Source organism: Vigna radiata, chromosome 2, assembly GCF_000741045.1.
Source record: "Vigna radiata var. radiata cultivar VC1973A chromosome 2, Vradiata_ver6, whole genome shotgun sequence".
In the NCBI taxonomy this organism is placed as follows: Eukaryota; Viridiplantae; Streptophyta; class Magnoliopsida; order Fabales; family Fabaceae; genus Vigna; species Vigna radiata.
The window spans coordinates 822,227-844,227 of record NC_028352.1 but is presented as its reverse complement, the minus strand read 5'-3'; the positions used below and the strand labels follow the sequence as shown (position 1 = coordinate 844,227).

Below are 22,001 nucleotides of genomic sequence, written 5' to 3'. Positions count from 1 at the left end.
AGCTAGCTAAATTACGTTTATTAGGAAGTTACTCACCTATCCTAATACTTATAAATTGGCCGACAAATTTGCTTGTGACCCTCAAGAAATTAGCCCCCAAAAAACAACTGATGTTTATGATTAGTATTGCTTAAAACTAGAACTATTGAAGAAAATGAAGTACATATAAAATAAAAAACAATTTATAAACCAAAAAATTCATTGTTAAGCAGAACAATTGTGTACTGATAGGTGTTGGCTGATCAGGAGATATTTGCATTCTGCAAGGACTGGCATGCTACTGAACCTACAGATGTACGCATGACATGCTCCCCTAGCATCGCAATGCATGAAACATCTGTCTTAAGATGAGGTTGCACCAATTCCCATATCTTTTTCTTTTGTATCTGTGCGTTGTCACAGAAGAAGAAGAATAAGACCCAGATAGAAAAAGAAAAAAAAAAAAAAAAAAAAGACAGGATGGACATAAACCAAAAAAAAAAAAAAAAAAAAAAAAAAGACAGGATGGACATAAACCATCAATCAGCATTTCTCTTGAAAATACTTATGAGAAAAATAACTAACATTATGCTTCTAATGTTCTCAAATTCTTCCGCAGATAAATAAGTCTTCAATTTTCTAAGTTCAGGTGCTGAACTTCTTCCCTACACTGTATTTAACCAATAAACTTGTTCCCTACTCATTAAAGTGCGTTTATCTTAACATATATAATTAAAGTGCTTTAGTTCAAGAGTCTACTATACTTCATTGAAAAATACCACCTGAACTACGGTTTTTTCAGTCCATAGCTCTAATAATGAAAACCTTGTGCCTGAGACAATTATAATTACACACATTAACTATATGTTATTCCATATAACTGCAAAACTGACTGGTTTAATATGTCACTTGGCCTTATTTATAAAACACATAGATCATCTAAATTCCAGAACTTCCTTATTCAACTAGGCAGTCATATTAATTGTTATTAAGAAAGAGCTATTACCTGATTCGGAGTGGCAGCATCAGGTTGATTATCTTTTTCATCTTCCGTTCCAAACCATATTCTTTCACCAGGAGTTGCTTCCTCAGGAGGGAACAGAAGTTCAACATTCTCATGCTTTGCATCAGAAGCCGCCATCAGCATTCCGCAGGACTTGACACCACGCATATTTCTTGGCTTCAGGTTGGAAAGGACAATAACCTTTTTTCCCTGCATTTATCATACGGTTAGTTAACTATTATATACTTGTGTTTGTACAGAAAAAACAACAATATGATGCCAATTCCAGCCTCAAATCCACTTTTGCACTGTTGCCATGCACACATAGATAAGCAACTATTCAACCAATCATAAGTTTGTCTACATTATTTACCCAACATAAAGTGTGTTGCTCGTAGAAAACACACTGTACAAATGGTGCACAGAGAGAAGTCAATAGAAATCACTGTTTCTTCCATTACAAGGATTATCCAAATGAATAGAAGTTTTGATTTGAAAGTTGAAACCACATAAACTATCAAGAGAGGATAATCTGAACTAATTCTTTAGTGACATATTGCAGTCTAAAATTTTATACAATCATTCAAATAATTTGCTTCCGCACAAATATACTTCCTTTTACCAAATCTCATTATGTCAAAATCATCTAAAAAAATTATTATCCTAGTATAATTTCCCTCTCTACTCTTGTGGAAGCCCCGGACCTAGGAACCATGGATATGGATACAGCATAATACATGAATATGATAAAACAAGGATGCGTTCCAATTATAGGACACAACATACATATATAAATGATAGGATGCAGCAGATTAGGGTATTAGATGGTTGTTTGAGGGGTATCTAGAAAGGATACATGCCCAAATGCAACAACCTTTTTAGGGTGTTTACACTTCGTTGCCCCCTCACACATGTAGGAAAGCTAGCTGGAAGATAGTATAAACCTTAAGCTAATACTAAGAATATCAACATACAGAATATGTCTGAATATGCTTAAATTCCACAAAAAATTCAAGGATTAAATATTCCAAATCAAAACCCACATCAAAATTGACCACAAATCATCAATACCTGAAGGTGTTCAATAGGGATGTACTTGACAAGGCCACTGCATATGATTCTGGGTTCAGGCTCACCGATATCAACCTCTTCAACATACAGAGAATCAGCTTCATCGTGTTTCCATGCCCTCAGAATGCGTCCAACCCTTATGTCAAGCAGCCCCGCGGAGTCCCTAATACTGCTCTCAGCTTCACCACCTGCATTCCCCGTGATGGCTTCGGTGGTTACTGCTTCATCAATGGAAGAAGAAGAGAGTGTTCGAAATGAAGGAGACCCAAATGAGTTTTGCGACGATGAGAGGGTGAAAAACGGGAACTTGGAACGGAAGCGCGTGGCGTTGGAGAGAAGGGGAAGATAGGATGTGGTATTCCGTAAGGAGCAGAGAGAGATAACACAACCAACTCTCAAAGCATTTGCCATTTTTAGAGCTGTGAGATGGAAACAAGAGGATTAGATTGGATTTCAAACCTTAGAGAAAAAACACATAATAACCATGCCAGTCAGTAAAATTAAAGTATATTAAGGTTTGTGATTAAGTAATCTTCTTGTAAATTTTAACAGTACCATACCATACCATGTATGGTCCAAAAAATTTAACAATGAAAAACACAAAAATTGCGTTTGCCGGGAGTCGAACCCGGGTCTATTGCTTGGAAGGCAATTATCCTAACCGTTGGACTACAAACGCTATTTGCTATTACGAAAATATATTTATTTGTTAAGATTTGTTCATCTGAATCTTTCAAAAAATCTACAATCGAATTAACATATTAATTCATTTCTTATGTCATTTTTATTTCTGGCTCTTGTTTAACTCCAGTCAAATCGAAGAACAGTACATAATATATGCCTATGAATTTTTTATTATTAAAACCTAATTTAAACATTGTATGTTAAAATATAGTAAATTATTTCCATTTTATTTATAGGTCTACCACAAAAAGCCATTTTCTTGCAATAAAATAGTTTTTACAATTCTAAAAATTGCGATTATCCATATTTAAACTATAAAAGTTAAATAATCGTGATGAGAAAATCATTGTAATATGAAAAGAGTGAAACTATGTATTAGAATGAAAATAAAGAACATAAGTATCTTTTAATTATATTTCTTTTTTTCAATTACATTTATTTCTCTTCAGCCAAATCTAATTTATTTTCATTTACCTTCTACATTTTCACCCACTTATGCCCTGCAACAATATTATCATTATCCTTTTAAACATTCTTCGTCCAATTTCTAATTCAATTAATTGTAAAATTTCTAAATATCCTATGGTAAAAAACGTTTTCTTCACAAATATGCTGACACGGGTTTATATAGTTTGGATTTTATGTCACGGAATAATAACTTCTTAAAACTATCTTAACCTTTCAAAAAACTGGTGTCACCGAACACTGCATTTAAATAATAATATCCACACAAAATTAGAAGCATTTTCATGTTATTTATGCATTTTTTTTAATATGCTATTCTGCGAATTAATCATTTGGTATGTATTAGCTTGGGGCAAATATAGCACTTTTTTGAACGGGTTTTAACACCCAATATCCTGAAAGTTTTACCTTGAAGAGATACTCTCCAGTTAAACTCCAGACTCTTCCAATGAATTAGTATGGTGTTAAACTCTAATCACATCTAAATGTCTAATGATTAGTCAGATACTTTAATAGCTGCCCTTATGGATGGTCAAAGTCAACTTTGCCAGTTCCGAATGGGGCATACCATTGGCATGGAAACATCATCCAAGTCAGTATGTTCCATAACCCCTTTTCCAAATCAGTGTTAGTCAGTCCCTGATGCTGCCATAGTAAACTTTAGCGGTAATCTAGCATCTGCTTGTCAGCAATTCAGCAAAAAAAAAAAAATAATCGAACCCTTCACAGCACAATTATGGATCCTAAATCAAATGAGCACTAACTCCGGAATGATCTGCTCAGAACATACAAGAAGGAAGACACGAGGAAATGTGGAGAAAAAGGGCGATTTCTATACAATGAGGCCATTCAAAAATATACATTCAAAAGCCACACCAAAGACACATTGAACTGCCTTCCTGACACACTTCTAAACCCTAAAATCTCTTCAACACAACAGCGTACTGAAGATGAAAAATGAAAAAATAAGCAAAAGCAATCCAACGCCACCGGAATTACAACCTGCAAAATCCACCATGTTCATAATGTCAAAATTTGGCTCTGCAACAATTTGACCACGATGAATTTGAGACAGGCCAAAAAAATCTAATCATATCATAGGCGTAAAACTAGGGTGTGCACTGTACAAGAAAACGTGAAACATTAAAGATGTGTATTATATTCGTTGAACTAACAGCCAGATCAGTATCAGTATATAAAATAAACTTCAAAATGGGACTTACCATTATTTTTTAATGTTTGTGAAGTTGGGAGAGCTGGTAATGACATCTCTGCCAAAATGGAAACGGACAATAGTTAAGCAAATGCAAATAGTATTTTGTAATATCAGCACCATGCAATAAAAGAGACAGTAATTTTCTCCAAAAACATACCGGGAGCACAGAGTGACAAAGATGCCATTGAAGATGATGATGGCCAGGGCGCAGCAATGTTGTCAGTCAAATCACATGTAAAGCTAAAGCCGGATGAATTGTCAAATATCACATCTCCAGGCAAGCTCCGAAGTAAACATCCTGCATATAAACCAACAAACATATTATTTACCAATTATCCCTTGACAAAAGTCAAGCACTAATACACTGTGCTTTAAAAGCAGCTTTTTTCTCTGCTCAACGGAACTACTTTTATTATGAGATGATCCACGATTGTATTCTAATGAACCTAGAATGCATCCCTCCTAATCCCGCCTGCCAAGTTCAACTAACAACCTAATCCATCAACTTTCTGACAGGAATGGGAATAATTCCTAAATAGCATGATTGCTGCATTCAATTATCAAATATTATATCACAAATTCCCCACTCTATGATGACAAAAACCAAGTGCTGTTGTATTAACCAGCGTGTAAATAGGTTAGTGAACTAGAAACAACAGCTCTGAAGAAAATGCAAGCGCTAGAAATAAGAGCAAACCTTGTTGTCCATAAGCTGCCGCACCAGAATCATGCAGAACCACAACAGAGGAATTAGATCAGAGAAATTCAAAAAGTGGCCATGGGCAGCACATATCAATTAAGCTTGAGCAGGATAAATACCTTGTATGCTGAAATCTTTCAAATCAACATCACAAAGCTCATAAATATTTGTCATCACTCCACCTCCACGCAACATAGATCCAAAAAGTGTTGCACATATTATAGCTTGTTTATTTGTAATTAACATTTGCTTTTGTATCCCAGCAATATACGCGTTCAATGAACTACAACAGGAAGGACTAGGGGCAGCTACATTCTTACATGAACTGATTACTTCAGCAGGCTCCTTAAAACTCAAAGGACAAACTGCACAGGCAATATTTACTCTTTACAAGTGTTGAAAAACCGGTGAAACAAGATTACAATTCAATTTACAAAACACAATTTTAACTATATGTCATTCCCATTCGGGTCCAGGTATATCCTCCATCTCAAAACATAAAGTGCATGCATCTGAGAAATGTAAAATTCAAGTAAAATATCATATAAAACAACATTCTGGCCATTTTAGTTTGCCTAAAAGAAAAACACACAAATTCCAACCTTTTCCTAATGGAACTCAATATCTTCTTTACTATAAAGGAAATATAGATAAAATGTGAAATCACCCAAGTAACAGGTCACAAGAATATAAACCAATACACAGAAAACAAAAAATAATGTGGAATAAGGTACAGTAAGGCCAGTAATACAAAATCACCTAATTTCCTTTCCCCACATTCTAATTCTAATTTATCCATTAATGATACAATTGGCTGCGTCACTGACAATATCCTAAACTATAAATAAATTCAATTAAATTAAATTAAAAATGAAATAGTTCAACAGTGTACCTTTATTGACTTTGCAGGCAGACAGTATCCGGAATGCAGTATTTGCAGCTTCAAATGATAGCTTTTTGGAAAGATATGAATAAACCACACCTTTACAATCATTAAGATAGTCAGTGTGATTCACTTCCCCGGCCATATTTTCATTATTGTTAATCGTCGTTTGTCTTCCAGAAATCTGTAGGGCTGCATCCATTATGGCAGGCTGGCAAACAGGTCTGCAGCATTCTTTAAGTGGATCAACAGTGCTGCACGCCTCAACTAACTTACTTGTATTGACTGTTTTTTCGAGAGTAATATCATCCTTCACAGGACATGACCCGCCTGTAAAGTTAGATGATTTTATGGAGCATAGTGTAGGGATCGTACTATTAGCCCCTCTACTGGCTAGAATACTAATGATATCAGAAAAACAATGATTGGAAACAGCGTTAGGTAGAACCAAATCATCGGATTTCATGCTGTAGAAACCCTGGAAGATGTGGATCAAGCTACTAAACTGAGGACAACATATTACATTCCCTACAAGGGCTGCTAAAGGTCCAGAGCAATCAGATGCTGTTCTATCTAGTATATTCGATATACCTGGATGGGAAAAGTTCACGGGACATTTTCCCGTTAAAACTGGTTCATATCTGGTTGGGAAAGTAGGATACATTGGTGGCAAAGACTCAGAGGGATACGGGAATTTTGGTAAGACAGCAGGTGATATTTCTATAGGGTCAAAGAGTCCAGATTCACCAGAAGCGGGTTGCTTAACTAACTCTACCAGAGAAGTAATTCTTCTATGGTCAGCATGTACTTCTCGTGCTGTCACATCTTGAAAAGTAGGAAGCCACACGATAAAGAGAATTAGCTGACAGTAAAAGAAACCTGCAACAATTTAATCACCACTTAACAGGAGGTATAATTCCTAGAACAAAATGTTAAAAGAAAAGACCGCAATGCATACAATTGTGCTTTGATCCAACAGACATTTAAAACAGACTGATGAATTTGTTGGTACGTATTACCTCAAAAATAACCCATACAAGAGTTTGCACAGTTTCAGGACTAAAGCTTATGAAAAACTAAACAGTAAATTAATGAACCACTGACAAGGAAGCATCCATCAAAATGTACTAGTCTTACCCCTATAACCATTAGCATCCTGAGAGCAGCCCATAACTCTCTAGCCCTCTGGTACCATTGAGCTCTACACACTAGAACAGAGTGGCAGTTGCCGGTGATAAGCCAATTGGTACCACATAGCAGTGTAGGAATGATGTAATACCCCCAAGCTCAAGATCTGTGATTAAAGTCAGAGAAAAGTTTAGGTTGTTGAAAGAGGACAATCAAGTACAATTCCAAACCGCTACCTAATAGCCGAAGCCAACACAAACATGCTACTGCACAGGTCAAAACCAGTGAGACTATACTCCAAGACTATCAAGCCTGAAAAAAATTTGAGATGCATTTAGCAGGAATTTTTTTGAGTGAGCAATAAAAAATGGAATTTTGAGATAGGGCAGTGCACACAGCAGTGCTTTTTAAACCCTAGGATTTTGTTTTTCTTTCTGCAAGTTCCTACAAGAAGATATTACACTTCAAAAATAACAAGACAAAATAGAACAAGTACTCTAGCAGGTCAACAAGATTTAGGCCAAAATAAACGAATAAAATAATAAAGTGAACCTACTAACTTGGATTAGATTACATAATTAACTCAGTGAGGTAACAATTCCAGTTAAAGAAAAAACCAAAAAGCGACAAGACAACTATAGCAATGACTAAGTTCCTTAGAAGCAGAGTGAACAAACAGATTACACACACGGGTCCAGATGGACAGGAAAACAAACAGCTATTTTTCCTCTTTGTACTAAAAAACGAACACTAAGCAGCACGATCACCAAATCCAAATTTGACAAGCCAAAAATAGAAATGTCAAATATGACAACAAAAAAATACAAGATTCGAGTTAACAAGTGCCGAAAGAAAGAAACAAACAGAGAGATTATGATTGATTTAGGAACATAACAAAAAAAAAAAGATAAAAAGCGTACCGTGGAACGGCGAGAAGTGTAAAATGAAATCGACGAAGGAATAGTTGCAGAAAAGGAAATATGGATCGGGTGGAAAAAGGAAACCCTAATGGAAGAATCTGAGCAGTGATGAAGAAGAGAAGAGAAGAATAGCAGAGAAGAAGAGTGATATGGTAACAGCTGGCACCCGCATTACCTACTCCTATTCCCATAAAGTTTAAACGCACCGTTTTCACTACACAACAATACTACTAACACTATAGTCAATAGTTCTGTTCACTCTTTCCCTTAAACTTCTTACTCTCAATCATTCAGGTTTAACTTTTCCTTAACAACTCTTGTCGATGTGGTGCCTTTCTTTTAATGCTAAAGTACATCTTTGCTTCAAAGTAATAATAGATTAAAAAATAGCACTCTCTAATCAAGACATAGCTTTTGATAACAATATGTTAATAAATAATGTAATATTTTAATTTTAAATTATTATTTTCATTTAGGAAGGTATTTATTAAAATATTAGGGTGAATGGAATAATACGATTAGAAAAAAGAAAATAAGAGAAGAAAAATCTCCATTTTTGGGTAGGCTTGTTGGACTATATACTAACACCAAACTGAGGAGTTTTTTTTTTGGTCACTAATAAGACTACACTCATGATTGAAATGTTTTGCCTGCAAATGCACGCCACATAATACTTTGAAAAACACCACTCATTATCTCATTCACACACACATCTATGTGCTATCTATTTAAGATCCTAAACTTTCTAAGCAACAATTATCTTCAACCCATGTCCTTCACATCTTCCTTAACCAAACATTTTTGTCTTTAGTAGGTAACTAGTACCTAAATTCAACAGAAAAAAGAAAAAAAAAAAGATGATTAGTTTATATGTCTTTGTTAATAAATAAAGAATTGTAGTTATAATTTCAACCTAAAAATTAATGGTTAAAACTATGATAATAAATAAATTGACTTTAAAAACTAAGTAAATAATATGCCAACTTATAAACCCACCTAAAAGTTACTTTAAAAATACATAAATAATTTTTATAGATAAAAACACTTTGAAAAAGTATTACAGTTTTGTTTTAAAGTTTACTTGGTTTAAAATTCTCATCATTTTAATTTAAATAAAAAATTACAATATTAAAAACATATTATTCTATCTTGTTATAATTACAAATACTAAGTCAAGTGTCAAAGTATTTTAACAGTAGAGTCTGTTAAAAACTCATCCATCTATAAACATGAAGCTAACCCTGTAAATGGTTTCCTGGGCCATATTATGTCATTCCAGTTGTAATGAGTACAACGATCACAGGATGTTGAAGAGTAGAATACCTAATAATCAAACATAAGATGAAAATTTATTCCCATGAAAGGAAATATAATTAGATGTCTGGTGTTAGTTACAAAGTAATGCAAGGAAAATCCTCAGCCGGGGGTCAAAGATTATGTAATGTAGTGTGCAAACATTTGGAAGAGACATAAGCACCAGAGTGTCATACATCCCCTGTTCATCCCCAGATGTAACTTTGGTAACATCTTTCATTAAATATTTGACAATATCTCACAATGGACCCGGGATGGCCGACTGAACTCAACAGAGCATTTACAAGTAAAGGTTCTATTCTGATGGAGGTCTGTAATCAAGCATCTCCCTGATATTTAACTTGACTGAAGGCCCCATGGATGAGCATATGTGGGCACTTTTCCAGTACACACCTTTAGCACCTGAAGGTTTGTTTGTCTCTACTGATTTCTGTGGAAATTAGAACCTTGGTTACAAGTTTATCATTGTGAAGTTAGAAATATAGATACAAAGGTTGCTTCATACCACAGCAGCAAGCAAGTTTACAAGAAGATCCTCTTCTGTAAAGTCAGCTTTTCCAAAAGGTAAGTGGACGATTCCAGTTTTATCTGCCCTGTATTCAACTTTTCCCTGCTTGAATTCTGCTATAGCCTGTAATGTTGAATAGATTTAAAAGAGTTTCTGATTAACCATAAGATAAAATCTTGAAATTTGTCACTGATTCTCTTGTAATTTCAAAATGAAAAAACAAAATGAGAATATGTGTCAACCAAGTATTAAATCTGTACATTTTTGTACAACGGATCACTACATACAACATGCAAGCAATGCAAAAAGCAAACAGAAGTGGATAATCCACCTGAGGAATATTAGGTGTTACAGTGCCAGCTTTTGGGTTTGGCATCAGTCCTCTTGGCCCCAGAATCTTCCCTAGGCTAGCAACCTGAAACAATCAACAACGATGACTAATTAAGGGTGGTTCCATCACAAATTGCAAAACGAAAAATATATTGAATTACTGAACTCTTCATAATTAAAGAAAACATGTCATCGGCATATCTAATAGTTTAGTGATAGTACCTTTGAAGAGTAATAATGCTACCTTACAGCATGCTACCAAATTGAAAAACACCTAAGTTTATTAATTAATTTAAACATAATAGAGAAGAGATATGCATTTTATCAAAAGCACTTTGAAATGTCAAACGGGAACATGTGGGTCGCAATCCATTTGATGTCATCTAATTATAGGTTTCAAACTTTCACTAAAAAAAGATGATCAGCAAGTGAAGTAAATTAACAGTTAAGAAGCACAGACAAAACATGCTTAGATGATACACTCAGAACACCTGATTTAATAGAATGCAGAGGTTGCTAGACTAATTAAAATTAAATTTACCAAAGCACTGACAAGGTCGTTTTTATCTGCATTATGATAACTGATTTACAAATAATTCAGTTATTACAAATTTTACAGATGACTTATTGAGATTACATAATTCTGTGGGATACTCAGATTATAAAACAATATATATAGATGAGAAATTGACAAAATCTATTAATCCAATCACAAAATTAAAACAAAGATAACCAAAGAAACACCTTAGGCATCATATCCGGAGAAGCAATCAGTTTATCAAACTCCATGAATCCTCCTTTTATCTGTTCTATAAGGTCCTCTCCACCCACCAAATCAGCTCCTGCATTTTTTGCCTCATCGAATTTTTCACCTATCATAATGAACTAGGGATTAGTCTGGTAAAAACAAAAAATGTATTATGAATTATATGAGAAAATACAGGCAATGCATAAATGGTAGGTAGGAAGTAACTCTAATGGTGTTTTGTCCATTTGAACAGCGCTTGCAGAGCACCTTTGATGAGCCACAAATATCAATCCAGTATCATAACAGATTTTCAGGGCAAGGAAAGCACCAAAAACCTCCCAATCCCTTAATGATTTGGCCTCCATACCAAAACCTTTGATTTAATATTGGAAACAAAGAGCTAGAAGAAACTACTCAAAGTCAAGGAACCCACTTAAAATTCATCAAACAGATTAAACTATAGTTTAATTATCTCAATTACAAACTGAAGAAATTGATATAACATGTGTACATTGAATAGAAAAAAAGTTGGATCTGACCTATCAATTTTCAATCATGTTACATACACAGAAAATTGGATCTTACCTACCCACTACAACCATTTCATATGCATAAATAGGTTAGCATTTAAATTAGTTAAATAGTTTAGTGTTCTTTTTCATCAAAAGTAGACACCTTAAGACACAACTTGTTATAACATATATCTGCTCAGATTCAGAACCAAATCACCAACAGCACAATAAATAGCACTAAAACGGCTCCCGAAATATACAACCCAGAGCGACTAGCAAAGGACTTTCATTTAATTGTTAATCTGTAACTATTATTTATGGTACAACAACCTTGATACTTGAGGAAATTTGACTTCTTAAACCTATACATCTAATGGGTGAGTTTGCAAACAAAGCAATGCATAAAACTAAAATTGTAAACAATTAACCACAACCCATCCCAAACCCCAATCACCAGGCCATCCTTTTTAACAATTAACTCTAAATGTTTCTACTCACTACATGGCTTACTAATGGTTTCGTACAAACTCAATAGTGTTACTTGATCCATGTAGCAAACCCAAAATATTAAGACATGGGTGGTAGTTGTTTCTGTGGATCCCTATCAGCAACTCCAGCTACAGCCATTTTTATTTTTCAGAGCAGAGACAGATCAAAGATTAATGTTCCTTTCAGAAGGATGGGGATAAATGACAGAAATATTTAGAAAAAAGGGTCGTGATCTAGCATGAAAACTTCAAGTGTATGCCAGACAAGACACATTCTGACAGGGTGAAGATCATGAAATTATCAAAAGTAAATAGATAGGCAACTCAAGGACAGATGAAGTATGATCAAAATTACAGTCCACTTAGTGAAGGATTAAAACTTCAAATGGCACGCTGGTAAAAGCAGACACTAGTTGATTAGAACTTTGTAGAATCTAAAGAGTATGACTGGCAATATCATATCACAAGGGGATATAATCTTTTGTTTTCATAATTATTTATTTGTGCATGTAAATAAAAAGACAGATACTTTAAATACACAACCATAGCAACTACTACTTAGTACACACAAGAAGTATGATCCATCACACTCTACCAAAAGTATTTAACTTTTGAAAGAATTACCAGATATTAGTTGTTTAAAAATTCTGAAGCCAGAATGAAACAACTTCCCATTTATGAAGTGGCACAGAAAATCCTGTATTTCAATACCTTGCCTGGGCAACACAACGTCCACATGTGGGAGAGAAAAGCTACCATCTTATTATGCCCATCCATACTGGAAGTTTACATAACATACATTTCCTTTCGTATGAATCCTCTTTTAAGAAAATTATTTTCAGCATTTTCTGGAAACCTATGATTAACTAATAAAAGTGGGAGTGAAGACTATGAAGCATAAATACCTTGAGTGAGAACAGCCACTTTAACCGGTTTTCCAGTTCCCTTGGGCAGATTTACCTGTCAGGAAAGAATCATAAGACTCAGAATTAAAATTCATTCATCATAACTCAAGTTTTCAATGTAACTGCATGTAACAAAATCAACCAAGGAGCAGGAGACTCACTGTTGCTCTTAGCTGTTGGTCGTTATATTTAGGGTCAATGTTGAGGCGGAAATGCGCTTCTACTGTTTCAACAAACTTGGTTTTAGCTGTTTGTTTAACCAAAGATATTGCTGTCTTCAAGTCATACTCTTTCTTACGCTCCCTCAATTGTTGAATTTCCAAGAACCTCTTAGACCTTGACTGGTGACACAGTGGAAGAAAAATTAGACTTGAAACAAAGGGTTAAAAATTACATCAAATATGGACAACTTGATGACCGAAGCACTCAGCTCGATTATGGAAGAAGTAGGCATATGGCTATCTCGTAAAATTTATATCAAAACTGTAGGAAGATACTCATGATGCAAATAAATGGGAAGAAGGAGACCAAACAAGCAAAAGCCATCCTAGAATGATCATGGAACAAACATTTTACACCACCGTTAACAATCAAGGATGTACTGCTGACAACCACCTCCAACCTGGTACTCAAACTATACACCCTTGAATGTTCAGAACATATTTGCATGTAAATTCCATTAAACATAACCATTCTGCGAAAAGACAGATAGTATAAGTAAACTTGGTCCAAATAAAATTATAACTCAATTGGTTTTTTTTTCATTAACCTCTTTTCAGGGGATCTCACCCCATCTCGTCCCACTTTAATGAAACGCTAGGAAATTTTACTTCCAAACATCATTTAATTTCAATTGAATGAGCAAGGAACCCATTATTGATCATTCAAACAAGCTCACGACATTCAGATACACCTTTTACCACTGCAGCAATTACTCATCATCAACTCGATGGAACACGAAACAGAACACAGAAAAACACCAACACACTTCTACTTAAAAGCAATTATGAACAAACAAACTAAAAAAGATAAACACATCAAATAAATAAGTAAAAGGGGGAAAGGAAACCACAAACCAAGAAATTTATTTACAAAAAAAAAAATATATATTTTAACCAGCGAACCAAAACTCCATACACGTAAATAAATTAAAAAAAAAGAACCTGAGAAAAATAAAAGATATTACACATACCCTGTCCCTCTTGAGAGGCAATGCAGCCTTGCCTTTCTTAGGCTTGACGGTGGCCACAGCGTCGGTGGGGGCGGACCCATCGACTCCATCCGCCGTGTCGTCGACCGTTTCAGCCAGTTCAACTTCGGCAGCCAAAGCGGCGACAACGGCATGGCTAGTCCTGGATTTGGGCTCTGCTCGGAAACTGAACCTGACCCACTTGGAAGAGGACTTCAATACGAGAGGACAAAAGGAGAATGTTCTAGAAAGAGGTCTCTGACTGTGAGAGAAGAAGCGAAGAGAAGAAGATAGGTCTTGTGGATGAGCCAGCATAAGCGAAGGTGGTGTTGTACACGAAGCCATGCCTCTGTTTCTGAATTTTCACTCTCTGCAAACCAAACCAAGCTTAGGTTTCTATACCTATCCGGATATCAAAAAAAAAAAAAAACAAAGATAAGATGCGTCCTATCATCTACGATTGACGCGTGGATTATTATATCAGGGTAAAAAATAAAAATAAAATTAAAATTAAAATCCAGTGCTAACAATTGCAAAATTAAAATGAGTTTAATGTTAAAAATATTTATGGTCTAAATTAATGTTAGTAAAAAAATGAGGAATTATATATTTATAGTCTTAATTGATTTTATGTGATGTGTTTCCATTTTTTAACTCATAAAAGATAATATCGTTCTGAAAATTATAACAATATAATGTTGTAATAATGTATGCTATTTTGGCTTCCATTTCGTTGTCATTTGACTTGAGTGATGAATATTGTCCATACATTGAAAAGTTAGATTAGACTGTGGTTTCAATTTAACCTTCACAATATATGATGAAGTAGTTTTCAATTGCCTTGTGTGATATATCAGCCACTAATAAAAAATTAAAATTTATAAATATTAAATTAATATTTATTAAAAATACTAATTATATTTATAGAATCTGTATATATTTATGTTATCGCTATAATAATATTTAGGTCGCATATATAATAATAAAGTTAATAATATTTTAAAGAGGCGAAGAGATTTAATGAATTTTGTTAAATAGTTTTCTTTAATATATAACATATACACTGGGTCAAATATAAATAATATATAATAAATGATAAATTAATAGATTTTCTAGTTTCAATATTTATAAGAAATGTTTAATTGGGTTGTAATAATAAAATTATCAATCGTATTTGGTAATTCTGATAAATATTGAGAAATTATTAAATAAGAATAATTGAATTCTTAGAAATTAAAATATTGATAGAAACTATCATATTGTACCAAAAATATATGGTATTTTTGGATGGAAAAGAAATAACAGTAATTAAATTCTAGAATTCAAGCAATATGAACATCAGAATGTTGGGAACATTTATGGCAATTTTATTAAGCTTTTTTTAAACTAAAAATCGTTGGAACCAGTAAAGCAGAGAGAAAGGATCGTTGTTCAAGTGGTGTGACCAAATATAACTTTTCATAAAGTTAACATAACATTTTTACAAGAAATATATGTGTTATGTGTTTGGAGGAGGCAATTCATCGATCGAGGCGAAGGCCGAAAGCAGAGTGTATGTTTGGGTAAGTCGGCGGGTTGATCAGTTAAGGTAAATACTAAAAGCAACAAAGGATCTATCGATCAGAGGAAGGGTGCATGCATAGTGTTGAAAGATGATTAGTGAACGAATGTTGCGGAAAAGGAGACTAACACGAAACAGCAATTACAAGTAATGGACGAATATTACGGAACACGGTGCATCAGTTACAAAAAGTTAATATCCAATATGGACCTAATGCCCGTAAATACAGACATATTAAACCAGATAGACTCACTTTTTCTAATAATACAACTTTACTCTAGTTGTGAACTTGTTAATTTGAATGTTGGAATGCTAACCTGCCGGTCACAACTGTTCGACGCTAAGAAGGAGGTTTGTAATAAACGTTGGGGTACGTTGGAGGGAAGGAGAGTTTGGGAAGTATTTGATCTTGAATCTCATACAAAAACATTATGGTTAACAAATTAAGATTTTTCTATTATTATTTTATTATTATTATATATAAGTATTCTTACTTTAATTTTAACTTAATTACTTAAAATGTGATGTATTCCAAAACTTTTCCTTTTTTTTTTTGAGGATTATACTTTAGATTTTGTGATCCATCATTCTAAAAAATCGTGTTTCTATATTTTCTCAGTTAGTAGTTGGGAAACTAGAAAAAAAGTTTTCTATGAAATAATGACTTTTTTCATATTAAAATGTTCCAGTGAAAAGCATGAATTACAATTGAAAAGTTGTGTACTTATATTCATGTCTATCTTAGAAAATATAAGTACAGATATGGCTATTTTTTTTCAAAGTTTCACCACTCACCATCCAAATCAACGGATGGAGTATAGATATCTTTATGTATTTGGCAATGAAGATTAAAAATTGGATAATTTTATATTTGGAAAATGGGAAAAAAAATACAACTTTTTTTAATTTCTCTTGGAGAAATGTTTACGACCATTACATTCAATTTTTAAATATTGTTTTTTGTGTGGAGTCAAAGTCTATGATTTTCGTTGTATTGTTTAAGGTTGAAGTTTTGTTTTCTGATTAATTTATCGTGTCTTTAAATTCTTATTTCAAATATTTATTTATATATTTTATGGTAGACTTTTAATTAAGATCAGTTTAATTATGATTTAAATGTAAAAAGTTATCTTTTTAACCATAAGTTAACGAGTTGTGGGATTTATCTTATATAGTACTATTCAAAAGGACGATCTTTTGAATAAGCGTCCACTAACAACATTATTTAAATAATCTAATTTAATGTATCGCTAAATAATTTGTTAAGTACTCAAATTAATTTGAGTAATTTGATTAATTGAACAATCATACAATAAAATAATTGTTTTAAAAAAATAAATCACATTCATAATTAAGGAAGATGAATAAAGATTAAAAAAATAACGAAATAGTGTAAAAATTTATAGATGGTAAGTTAATGGACCCTTTGTTTTTTTTTAAGATTCATGAGCTAAAATGTTTATTTAATCCTTTATTATTATTATTTTTATTTCTTTCTTTATTGTTTTTCTAATCATTTATCTCTCACGCGCTTCTTCCTTATCTGTAAACTAATTGTAAGTTTTTTTACTTGTTTTAACATCTATGTGTAATATTTAATCAAGGTAACACCATTATCATCATATCAAAGTTCACTTTAAAAGCAAGTGTATTTTTTTTTTCTTTTTCTTTTTCTACTATCATGTGAGTTCAATATGTTGATCAGGTAAAAGAAAATTTTCACAAGTTAATTTAGTTTTTGATTTGCCATTTTATTCCAAGTCTCCAATAATTGAGTGTATTTTGGACTCTACGTGACCATTATTTAAATTGGAAATTAGTTTTAAGTAACGATAGTTATTTTAAACTGTAAATAATGCTTTGATTTGTGTATGATTTGTGTTGATATTAATTAATGATAGTTATTCCAATTTTACGGGAAATTTGAGGACAGAGGAAAGCGCGTGGTGTACACGGCAAAGACCACTAGAGTGTGATGAGTGTCTGTCTGACAAAGAAGTCCATGTCATGTACCTCCCTTTTCCACAGCACCACCAAACTCCTACCTTTAACGGTCACTCTCTCTCTGTCACACACACACACACCCTCCAACTGCAACTGCAATGGCTGTGGCTTCCTTCTCCCACTTCTCCGCTGGGCGCTCTTTATCTCTACAAAACCGTTATTCACTGCCGCTACCTTCCTGCACTCTCTCATTCCGTCCCACAAACTCTTATGCCTACGCTCCCCTGTTCACATCTCTTCGAACTCCCGCACCCTCCATTACTGCAGCTGCCCACGGCGGAGGGACCGGAGGAGGGCATGGAGGAGGTGGAGGTGGAGGAGAAGGAGGAGGAGGCGACGGGGAATCGGAAGACAGGGATCGAAACAGAGAGGAGGCACTCCTGGTTCTCGCGGAGGCAGGACGGCCGCTGGAGAAATTGCCGGCGGATTTAGCGGCGGCGGTTGAGGCGGGGCGAGTTCCGGGGTCGATTTTGAAGAGGTTCTTCGAGCTTGAAAAATCGGCGGTGTTCCGGTGGTTGCTGAATTTCGGAGGGTTTAAGGAGAGGTTGCTAGCGGATGATTTGTTCCTTGCCAAGGTTGGCATGGAATGCGGTGTTGGCATCTTTACGAAGGTTCTTTTTCCCAATTTCACCTTTCTTGAGCTATATTATCATGCATGCATTAGATATGGGATGTAATGAACCAAAACTACAACATGGTATAATGTGCTCTGTACTAGATAGACCGTTCCCCTGTAGGTTTGTAATTTATTTTTTATTTTTTACTTTGATGAACACTTATCATATTTTACCCTTTTCTTAGGGACCGAGATAAGTTATTCAAAAATATGTTTTTATGTTTATGGTGAATTGTTCTAAAATATATATATAATTGGATCTTTTATTCTCGAATATTCTAATAACATATTATTACCCATCTAAACTATTATTGCCACTGTCAATCTACTGAACTAAACATAGATGGCATAGTAAAACAGTAGCAGTTAACAACTAGAGTTTCTGATGCCATGCATTATGTTCTGGACCTGATATCCAACAAATCAATAGAACTTGACAGAGAAGGGAGTTTTGATTTCTTTGTTATTCATACCATTTTTATGTATTTGACTATTTCAGTGAAGCATCTGTGATGCATGTAATCTGGTTCACTGGTTGTAATAATTATCACTTTTGCTTTTCAGACTGCTGCGGAGTTGGAGAAGCGCAAAGAAAATTTTAGTAAGGAGCTTGATTTTGTTTGTGCCGATGTGGTAGGCGTGTCCCTTCCATTCCTTGAACCTGCTTAGTACATTACATTTATGTTCTGTAAAACTGAGTTTTCTATGCAGTGCAAATAAGGCATTAATCATTATATCGTTTAATTATGAACAGATAATGGCCATTGTAGCGGATTTTATGCTTGTGTGGCTTCCTGCTCCCACAGTTTCTCTCCGACCACCACTTGCTGTTAGTGCTGGAATTCTTGCTAAAGTCTTCTATGGCTGCCCTGAAAACGCTTTTCAGGTTAACACTTTCCAAACTACTCTTCATCTGCTTCTGTTTATTTTATTATTTTTGGTCTTGATAAATATTGTATTTTTAAATTACACTCGCTGAGTGATTGGGTCTAATTTTTCGTAAACACTCAACAGGTGGCTTTGGCCGGAAGCTCATATACACTCATCCAGAGAATAGGTGCTATAGTGGTACGTGTTGGATCCTAAGAAATTCAAGCAGTTATTTTGTCAGTGACTATTTTTAACAACATTTCTTATGCAGCGTAACGGTGCAAAGCTATTTGCTGTTGGGACTGGTGCATCACTGGTAATTTAACTTCTCAGATGCTTTGAAATACATGTTTCAGCTTCTTCTAGTTTATGATGATTGGTGAATTCTCTTTTAAAATCATTCGGCCACCAGACTTACTCTTGGCCTACATTACAAACGCCATTTTTGTTGTTTTTTATTGCTCTTGTTACCATCTTCCAATTGTTGATAATATTTTTCGGGGATTTAAGAATGTTCACAAGTAAACAGTAGGGTAAATGCAGTACTTTTGGTTTGCTTCTTTGTTGGAACTCTCATGTTGACTAGAAATAAAGTTAATTTATAATATATAAGTGAGTGTAAATCTCACTTTACAAGCTAGTTTTATAAGATTGAGTTAGGTTTAATTAGAGCGTTCTTTTTATTTTTAATTTAATGAAAAGATTGATTATTTGGTGGCTAAGAATAGATATCTCAGAAATGCCTACCACACAAACAACCTAGAAAACAGAGATTAAAACCTAATAGTTGGATGATAGAAAGTAAACAAAGAAAGAAGAATCACACACAGATATAAACTTCAATCTACATCCACAGAAGAATTCATTATAAATAAGAGATTATAACTCAGAAGTTTCTCTACTTACAAGGTCCTATTTATAGAGCAAAATCTATTATAACTGACACACACGAGACACGTGTATACTCACGAGAAAATAGAATTGAATAGACAGTAGACAATCTCAACATACAAACTGTCCAAAACTTAGTAGACACTATGAGACTAAACGGTCTAAGAACCTTTTATACAATATTTTATTGAGTCAATTCGTCACAAGATACTTTATGAAATTGATTAGAGAACATTTTGAGCTCAGATACTTGGGTGATGATTCTTGTTCGCTGCTTTTTTGTTGTCCACAAGACGAATGCAACTTTCGTAATAGGAAAAAGAAAATATTGTGAGCACATCACCCGGTAAGCTTAAAATGGGAGGCATAAATGAATTACCTATCTTATGATCTATCTGGGCATGCTATTTTTTTTATTGTTACTACTACTATTATTATTATTATAGTAACGAGGTTTGAAATTAGGACCTCATACAAATTATCTAAGCCTCCCACCTATAGACCAACTCATGTGGGCATCATGTAATTGATATATTGTGGACTCGTATTGTAAGAATGAGTAATTGCATTGCTTTTTCAGATTGGTACAGGTATAACAAATACACTGATCAATGCAAGAAAATTGGTTGACAAATCTTTTGCCGCTGAGGCGGAGGATTTGCCGGTATTATCGACAAGTGTTACCTATGGGGTTTACATGTCAGTATCTAGCAACTTAAGGTATTGAAAAAAATAAACTAATAACTTCTATGATGAAATTATTCTCTTGGATTGAGTGAGGGATCACACCCTAATAGTAATGAATCATCCCTTGCGTGTATGAAACAGAATCTAAGAGGAAATCTTTGTCTTCTTCCAGGTACCAATTAATAGCTGGAGTTATTGAACAACGGATTCTAGAACCTTTGTTGCACCAGCACAAGCTTGTGCTGAGTGCAATTTGCTTTGTTGTTAGAACTGGAAACACTTTCTTGGGCTCATTATTGTAAGATTGTCACTTTATCATGACATAACTTTGTACATTTAAGTAAATTCGTTATTTTCCACTTCTTATAATTTGTGACATGCATGTATCTTACAGGTGGGTGGATTATGCTCGCTGGGTTGGAGTCCAGAGGAGTCGGGATTAGGCATAACAGTTCTTCAGTCACATGATATTGGCACAGTGGCTCTTCAGTTACAAGATTTGGTTAAAATCTTCTCTGTTGATTGATTGTTGCAAGTAAAGTTGGTATGTTGTATTTTTTATATTCCTCCCGAAAGCAATATTGTACATTGAGCAATGACGGAGGTCAGCAAGCACCACGAGTCTCCAATTATGATCGTTTGCAGTGGCCAGTAAAGGTACAAGATCCATCTCTCGTAGCAAGCAGAAAGCTGCACCATGAGATGAAATTGAGTCAAATCTTTACTACACATTTGTGGGGGCAATTCCTCTATTGTTCTTGTGTGTTTGTTTTGCACCTAAAGTTGAATTGAAAGGAATCAAATTCAAATTGGTAGTTTTCTGCGTATCTTTATTTCTTTTCACATTGGTCATCAATTTGCTTCTGTTATATTGGTTGCTTAACCATTTCATACCACTTTTCTCATTTGTTGTCATTTGAGCATTAAAGTGAAAAAAAGGGAGTTAAGAGTTGTTTCATACACTCATTGTTTACCTCGGAAGAAGCCCGTGGTATACGTACATGCCAGTACACAAAAATAATATACACGGAATTATATAAAAGTAAACTCAAGGTTATTCTTTACATGCATATACTTCACTCAAATTTTCATATATTTGTGCATTTTCTCGAAAGAGTAAGAGCTAGAAGTTCAGGAATATATGATCTCCTTTTAAAACTATGATCGAGTTTTAATCGTTCTATGTGACAGTGAAACTGAAATCAAGCTTAAGAAATTACGTAAAACAACAAAAAATAAAATGAGTTATATAGAAACAAAGTTTCAGATCAGATCAAACAAAAAATAACAAATTTATATATATCAGATAAAATAAAAAATTGACATAGA

At 34.1% G+C, this 22,001-nt stretch overlaps 4 protein-coding genes and 1 non-coding gene across 6 annotated transcripts; 1 reads left to right on the top strand and 4 right to left on the bottom strand.

Annotated features, from left to right (window-relative positions):
* Nucleotides 1–145: 145 nt before the first annotated feature.
* On the bottom strand, nucleotides 146–2,543 carry LOC106756240 (tyrosine--tRNA ligase, cytoplasmic). Its single transcript, XM_014638579.2, has 3 exons — nucleotides 2,054–2,543; nucleotides 986–1,192; nucleotides 146–386 (listed from the first exon to the last, which is right to left on the bottom strand). The coding sequence occupies exons 1-3, from the start codon at nucleotides 2,462–2,464 to the stop codon at nucleotides 243–245; spliced, it is 762 nt and encodes a 253-aa protein (XP_014494065.1). The 5' UTR covers nucleotides 2,465–2,543; the 3' UTR covers nucleotides 146–242.
* Nucleotides 2,544–2,660: 117 nt separating this feature from the next.
* TRNAG-UCC lies at nucleotides 2,661–2,732 on the bottom strand. Its single transcript has one exon. It is a non-coding gene; the product is annotated as a tRNA-Gly (tRNA).
* Nucleotides 2,733–3,913: 1,181 nt separating this feature from the next.
* LOC106756472 (uncharacterized GPI-anchored protein At1g61900) lies at nucleotides 3,914–8,291 on the bottom strand. Of its 2 annotated transcripts, XM_014638916.2 has the most exons (9): nucleotides 8,050–8,291; nucleotides 7,366–7,441; nucleotides 7,139–7,295; nucleotides 6,011–6,880; nucleotides 5,238–5,483; nucleotides 5,116–5,130; nucleotides 4,576–4,716; nucleotides 4,426–4,473; nucleotides 3,914–4,204 (listed from the first exon to the last, which is right to left on the bottom strand). In XM_014638916.2, the coding sequence occupies exons 3-9, from the start codon at nucleotides 7,170–7,172 to the stop codon at nucleotides 4,131–4,133; spliced, it is 1,428 nt and encodes a 475-aa protein (XP_014494402.1). In that variant the 5' UTR covers nucleotides 7,173–7,295; nucleotides 7,366–7,441; nucleotides 8,050–8,291; the 3' UTR covers nucleotides 3,914–4,130. The 2 variants fall into 2 exon arrangements, with proteins under 2 accessions (XP_014494402.1, XP_014494401.1); XM_014638915.2 differs by lacking the exon at nucleotides 7,366–7,441.
* A 994-nt stretch (nucleotides 8,292–9,285) lies between these two features.
* Nucleotides 9,286–14,436, bottom strand: LOC106756342 (50S ribosomal protein L1, chloroplastic). The gene is made up of 7 exons (XM_014638729.2): nucleotides 14,047–14,436; nucleotides 13,016–13,195; nucleotides 12,855–12,909; nucleotides 10,946–11,073; nucleotides 10,203–10,286; nucleotides 9,869–9,994; nucleotides 9,286–9,793 (listed from the first exon to the last, which is right to left on the bottom strand). Exons 1-7 carry the CDS (start codon nucleotides 14,386–14,388, stop codon nucleotides 9,659–9,661), a joined length of 1,050 nt encoding a protein of 349 aa, XP_014494215.1. The 5' UTR covers nucleotides 14,389–14,436; the 3' UTR covers nucleotides 9,286–9,658.
* Nucleotides 14,437–17,622: 3,186 nt separating this feature from the next.
* On the top strand, nucleotides 17,623–21,515 carry LOC106777705 (protein RETICULATA-RELATED 4, chloroplastic-like). The gene is made up of 8 exons (XM_014665420.2): nucleotides 17,623–18,219; nucleotides 18,789–18,857; nucleotides 18,979–19,110; nucleotides 19,239–19,292; nucleotides 19,366–19,410; nucleotides 20,566–20,705; nucleotides 20,845–20,970; nucleotides 21,067–21,515. The coding sequence occupies exons 1-8, from the start codon at nucleotides 17,707–17,709 to the stop codon at nucleotides 21,113–21,115; spliced, it is 1,128 nt and encodes a 375-aa protein (XP_014520906.1). The 5' UTR covers nucleotides 17,623–17,706; the 3' UTR covers nucleotides 21,116–21,515.
* Nucleotides 21,516–22,001: the final 486 nt, after the last annotated feature.

What these genes read in the sequence shown, in the direction of transcription:
- LOC106756342 (XM_014638729.2), bottom strand. Translation starts at nt 14,388, where the DNA reads ATGGCTTCGTGTACAACACCACCTTCGCTTATGCTGGCTCATCCACAA. An exon ending in AGTGGCTGTTCTCACTCAAG is followed by an intron (nt 11,074 to 12,854) that starts GTATTTATGCTT and finishes TCATTATGATAG; the next exon opens with GTGAAAAATTCGATGAGGCA. An exon ending in TAAACTTGCTTGCTGCTGTG is followed by an intron (nt 9,794 to 9,868) that starts GTATGAAGCAAC and finishes TAATTTCCACAG; the next exon opens with AAATCAGTAGAGACAAACAA.
- LOC106756240 (XM_014638579.2), bottom strand. Translation starts at nt 2,464, where the DNA reads ATGGCAAATGCTTTGAGAGTTGGTTGTGTTATCTCTCTCTGCTCCTTA. An exon ending in TCCCTATTGAACACCTTCAG is followed by an intron (nt 1,193 to 2,053) that starts GTATTGATGATT and finishes TGATAAATGCAG; the next exon opens with GGAAAAAAGGTTATTGTCCT. An exon ending in ATGCTGCCACTCCGAATCAG is followed by an intron (nt 387 to 985) that starts GTAATAGCTCTT and finishes GACAACGCACAG; the next exon opens with ATACAAAAGAAAAAGATATG.
- LOC106756472 (XM_014638916.2), bottom strand. Translation starts at nt 7,172, where the DNA reads ATGGGCTGCTCTCAGGATGCTAATGGTTATAGGG. An exon ending in GGATGCTAATGGTTATAGGG is followed by an intron (nt 6,881 to 7,138) that starts GTAAGACTAGTA and finishes AAATTGTTGCAG; the next exon opens with GTTTCTTTTACTGTCAGCTA. An exon ending in TTTGTCACTCTGTGCTCCCG is followed by an intron (nt 4,474 to 4,575) that starts GTATGTTTTTGG and finishes CCATTTTGGCAG; the next exon opens with AGATGTCATTACCAGCTCTC.
- LOC106777705 (XM_014665420.2), top strand. Translation starts at nt 17,707, where the DNA reads ATGGCTGTGGCTTCCTTCTCCCACTTCTCCGCTGGGCGCTCTTTATCT. An exon ending in GCCCTGAAAACGCTTTTCAG is followed by an intron (nt 19,111 to 19,238) that starts GTTAACACTTTC and finishes AACACTCAACAG; the next exon opens with GTGGCTTTGGCCGGAAGCTC. An exon ending in TCAGTATCTAGCAACTTAAG is followed by an intron (nt 20,706 to 20,844) that starts GTATTGAAAAAA and finishes GTCTTCTTCCAG; the next exon opens with GTACCAATTAATAGCTGGAG.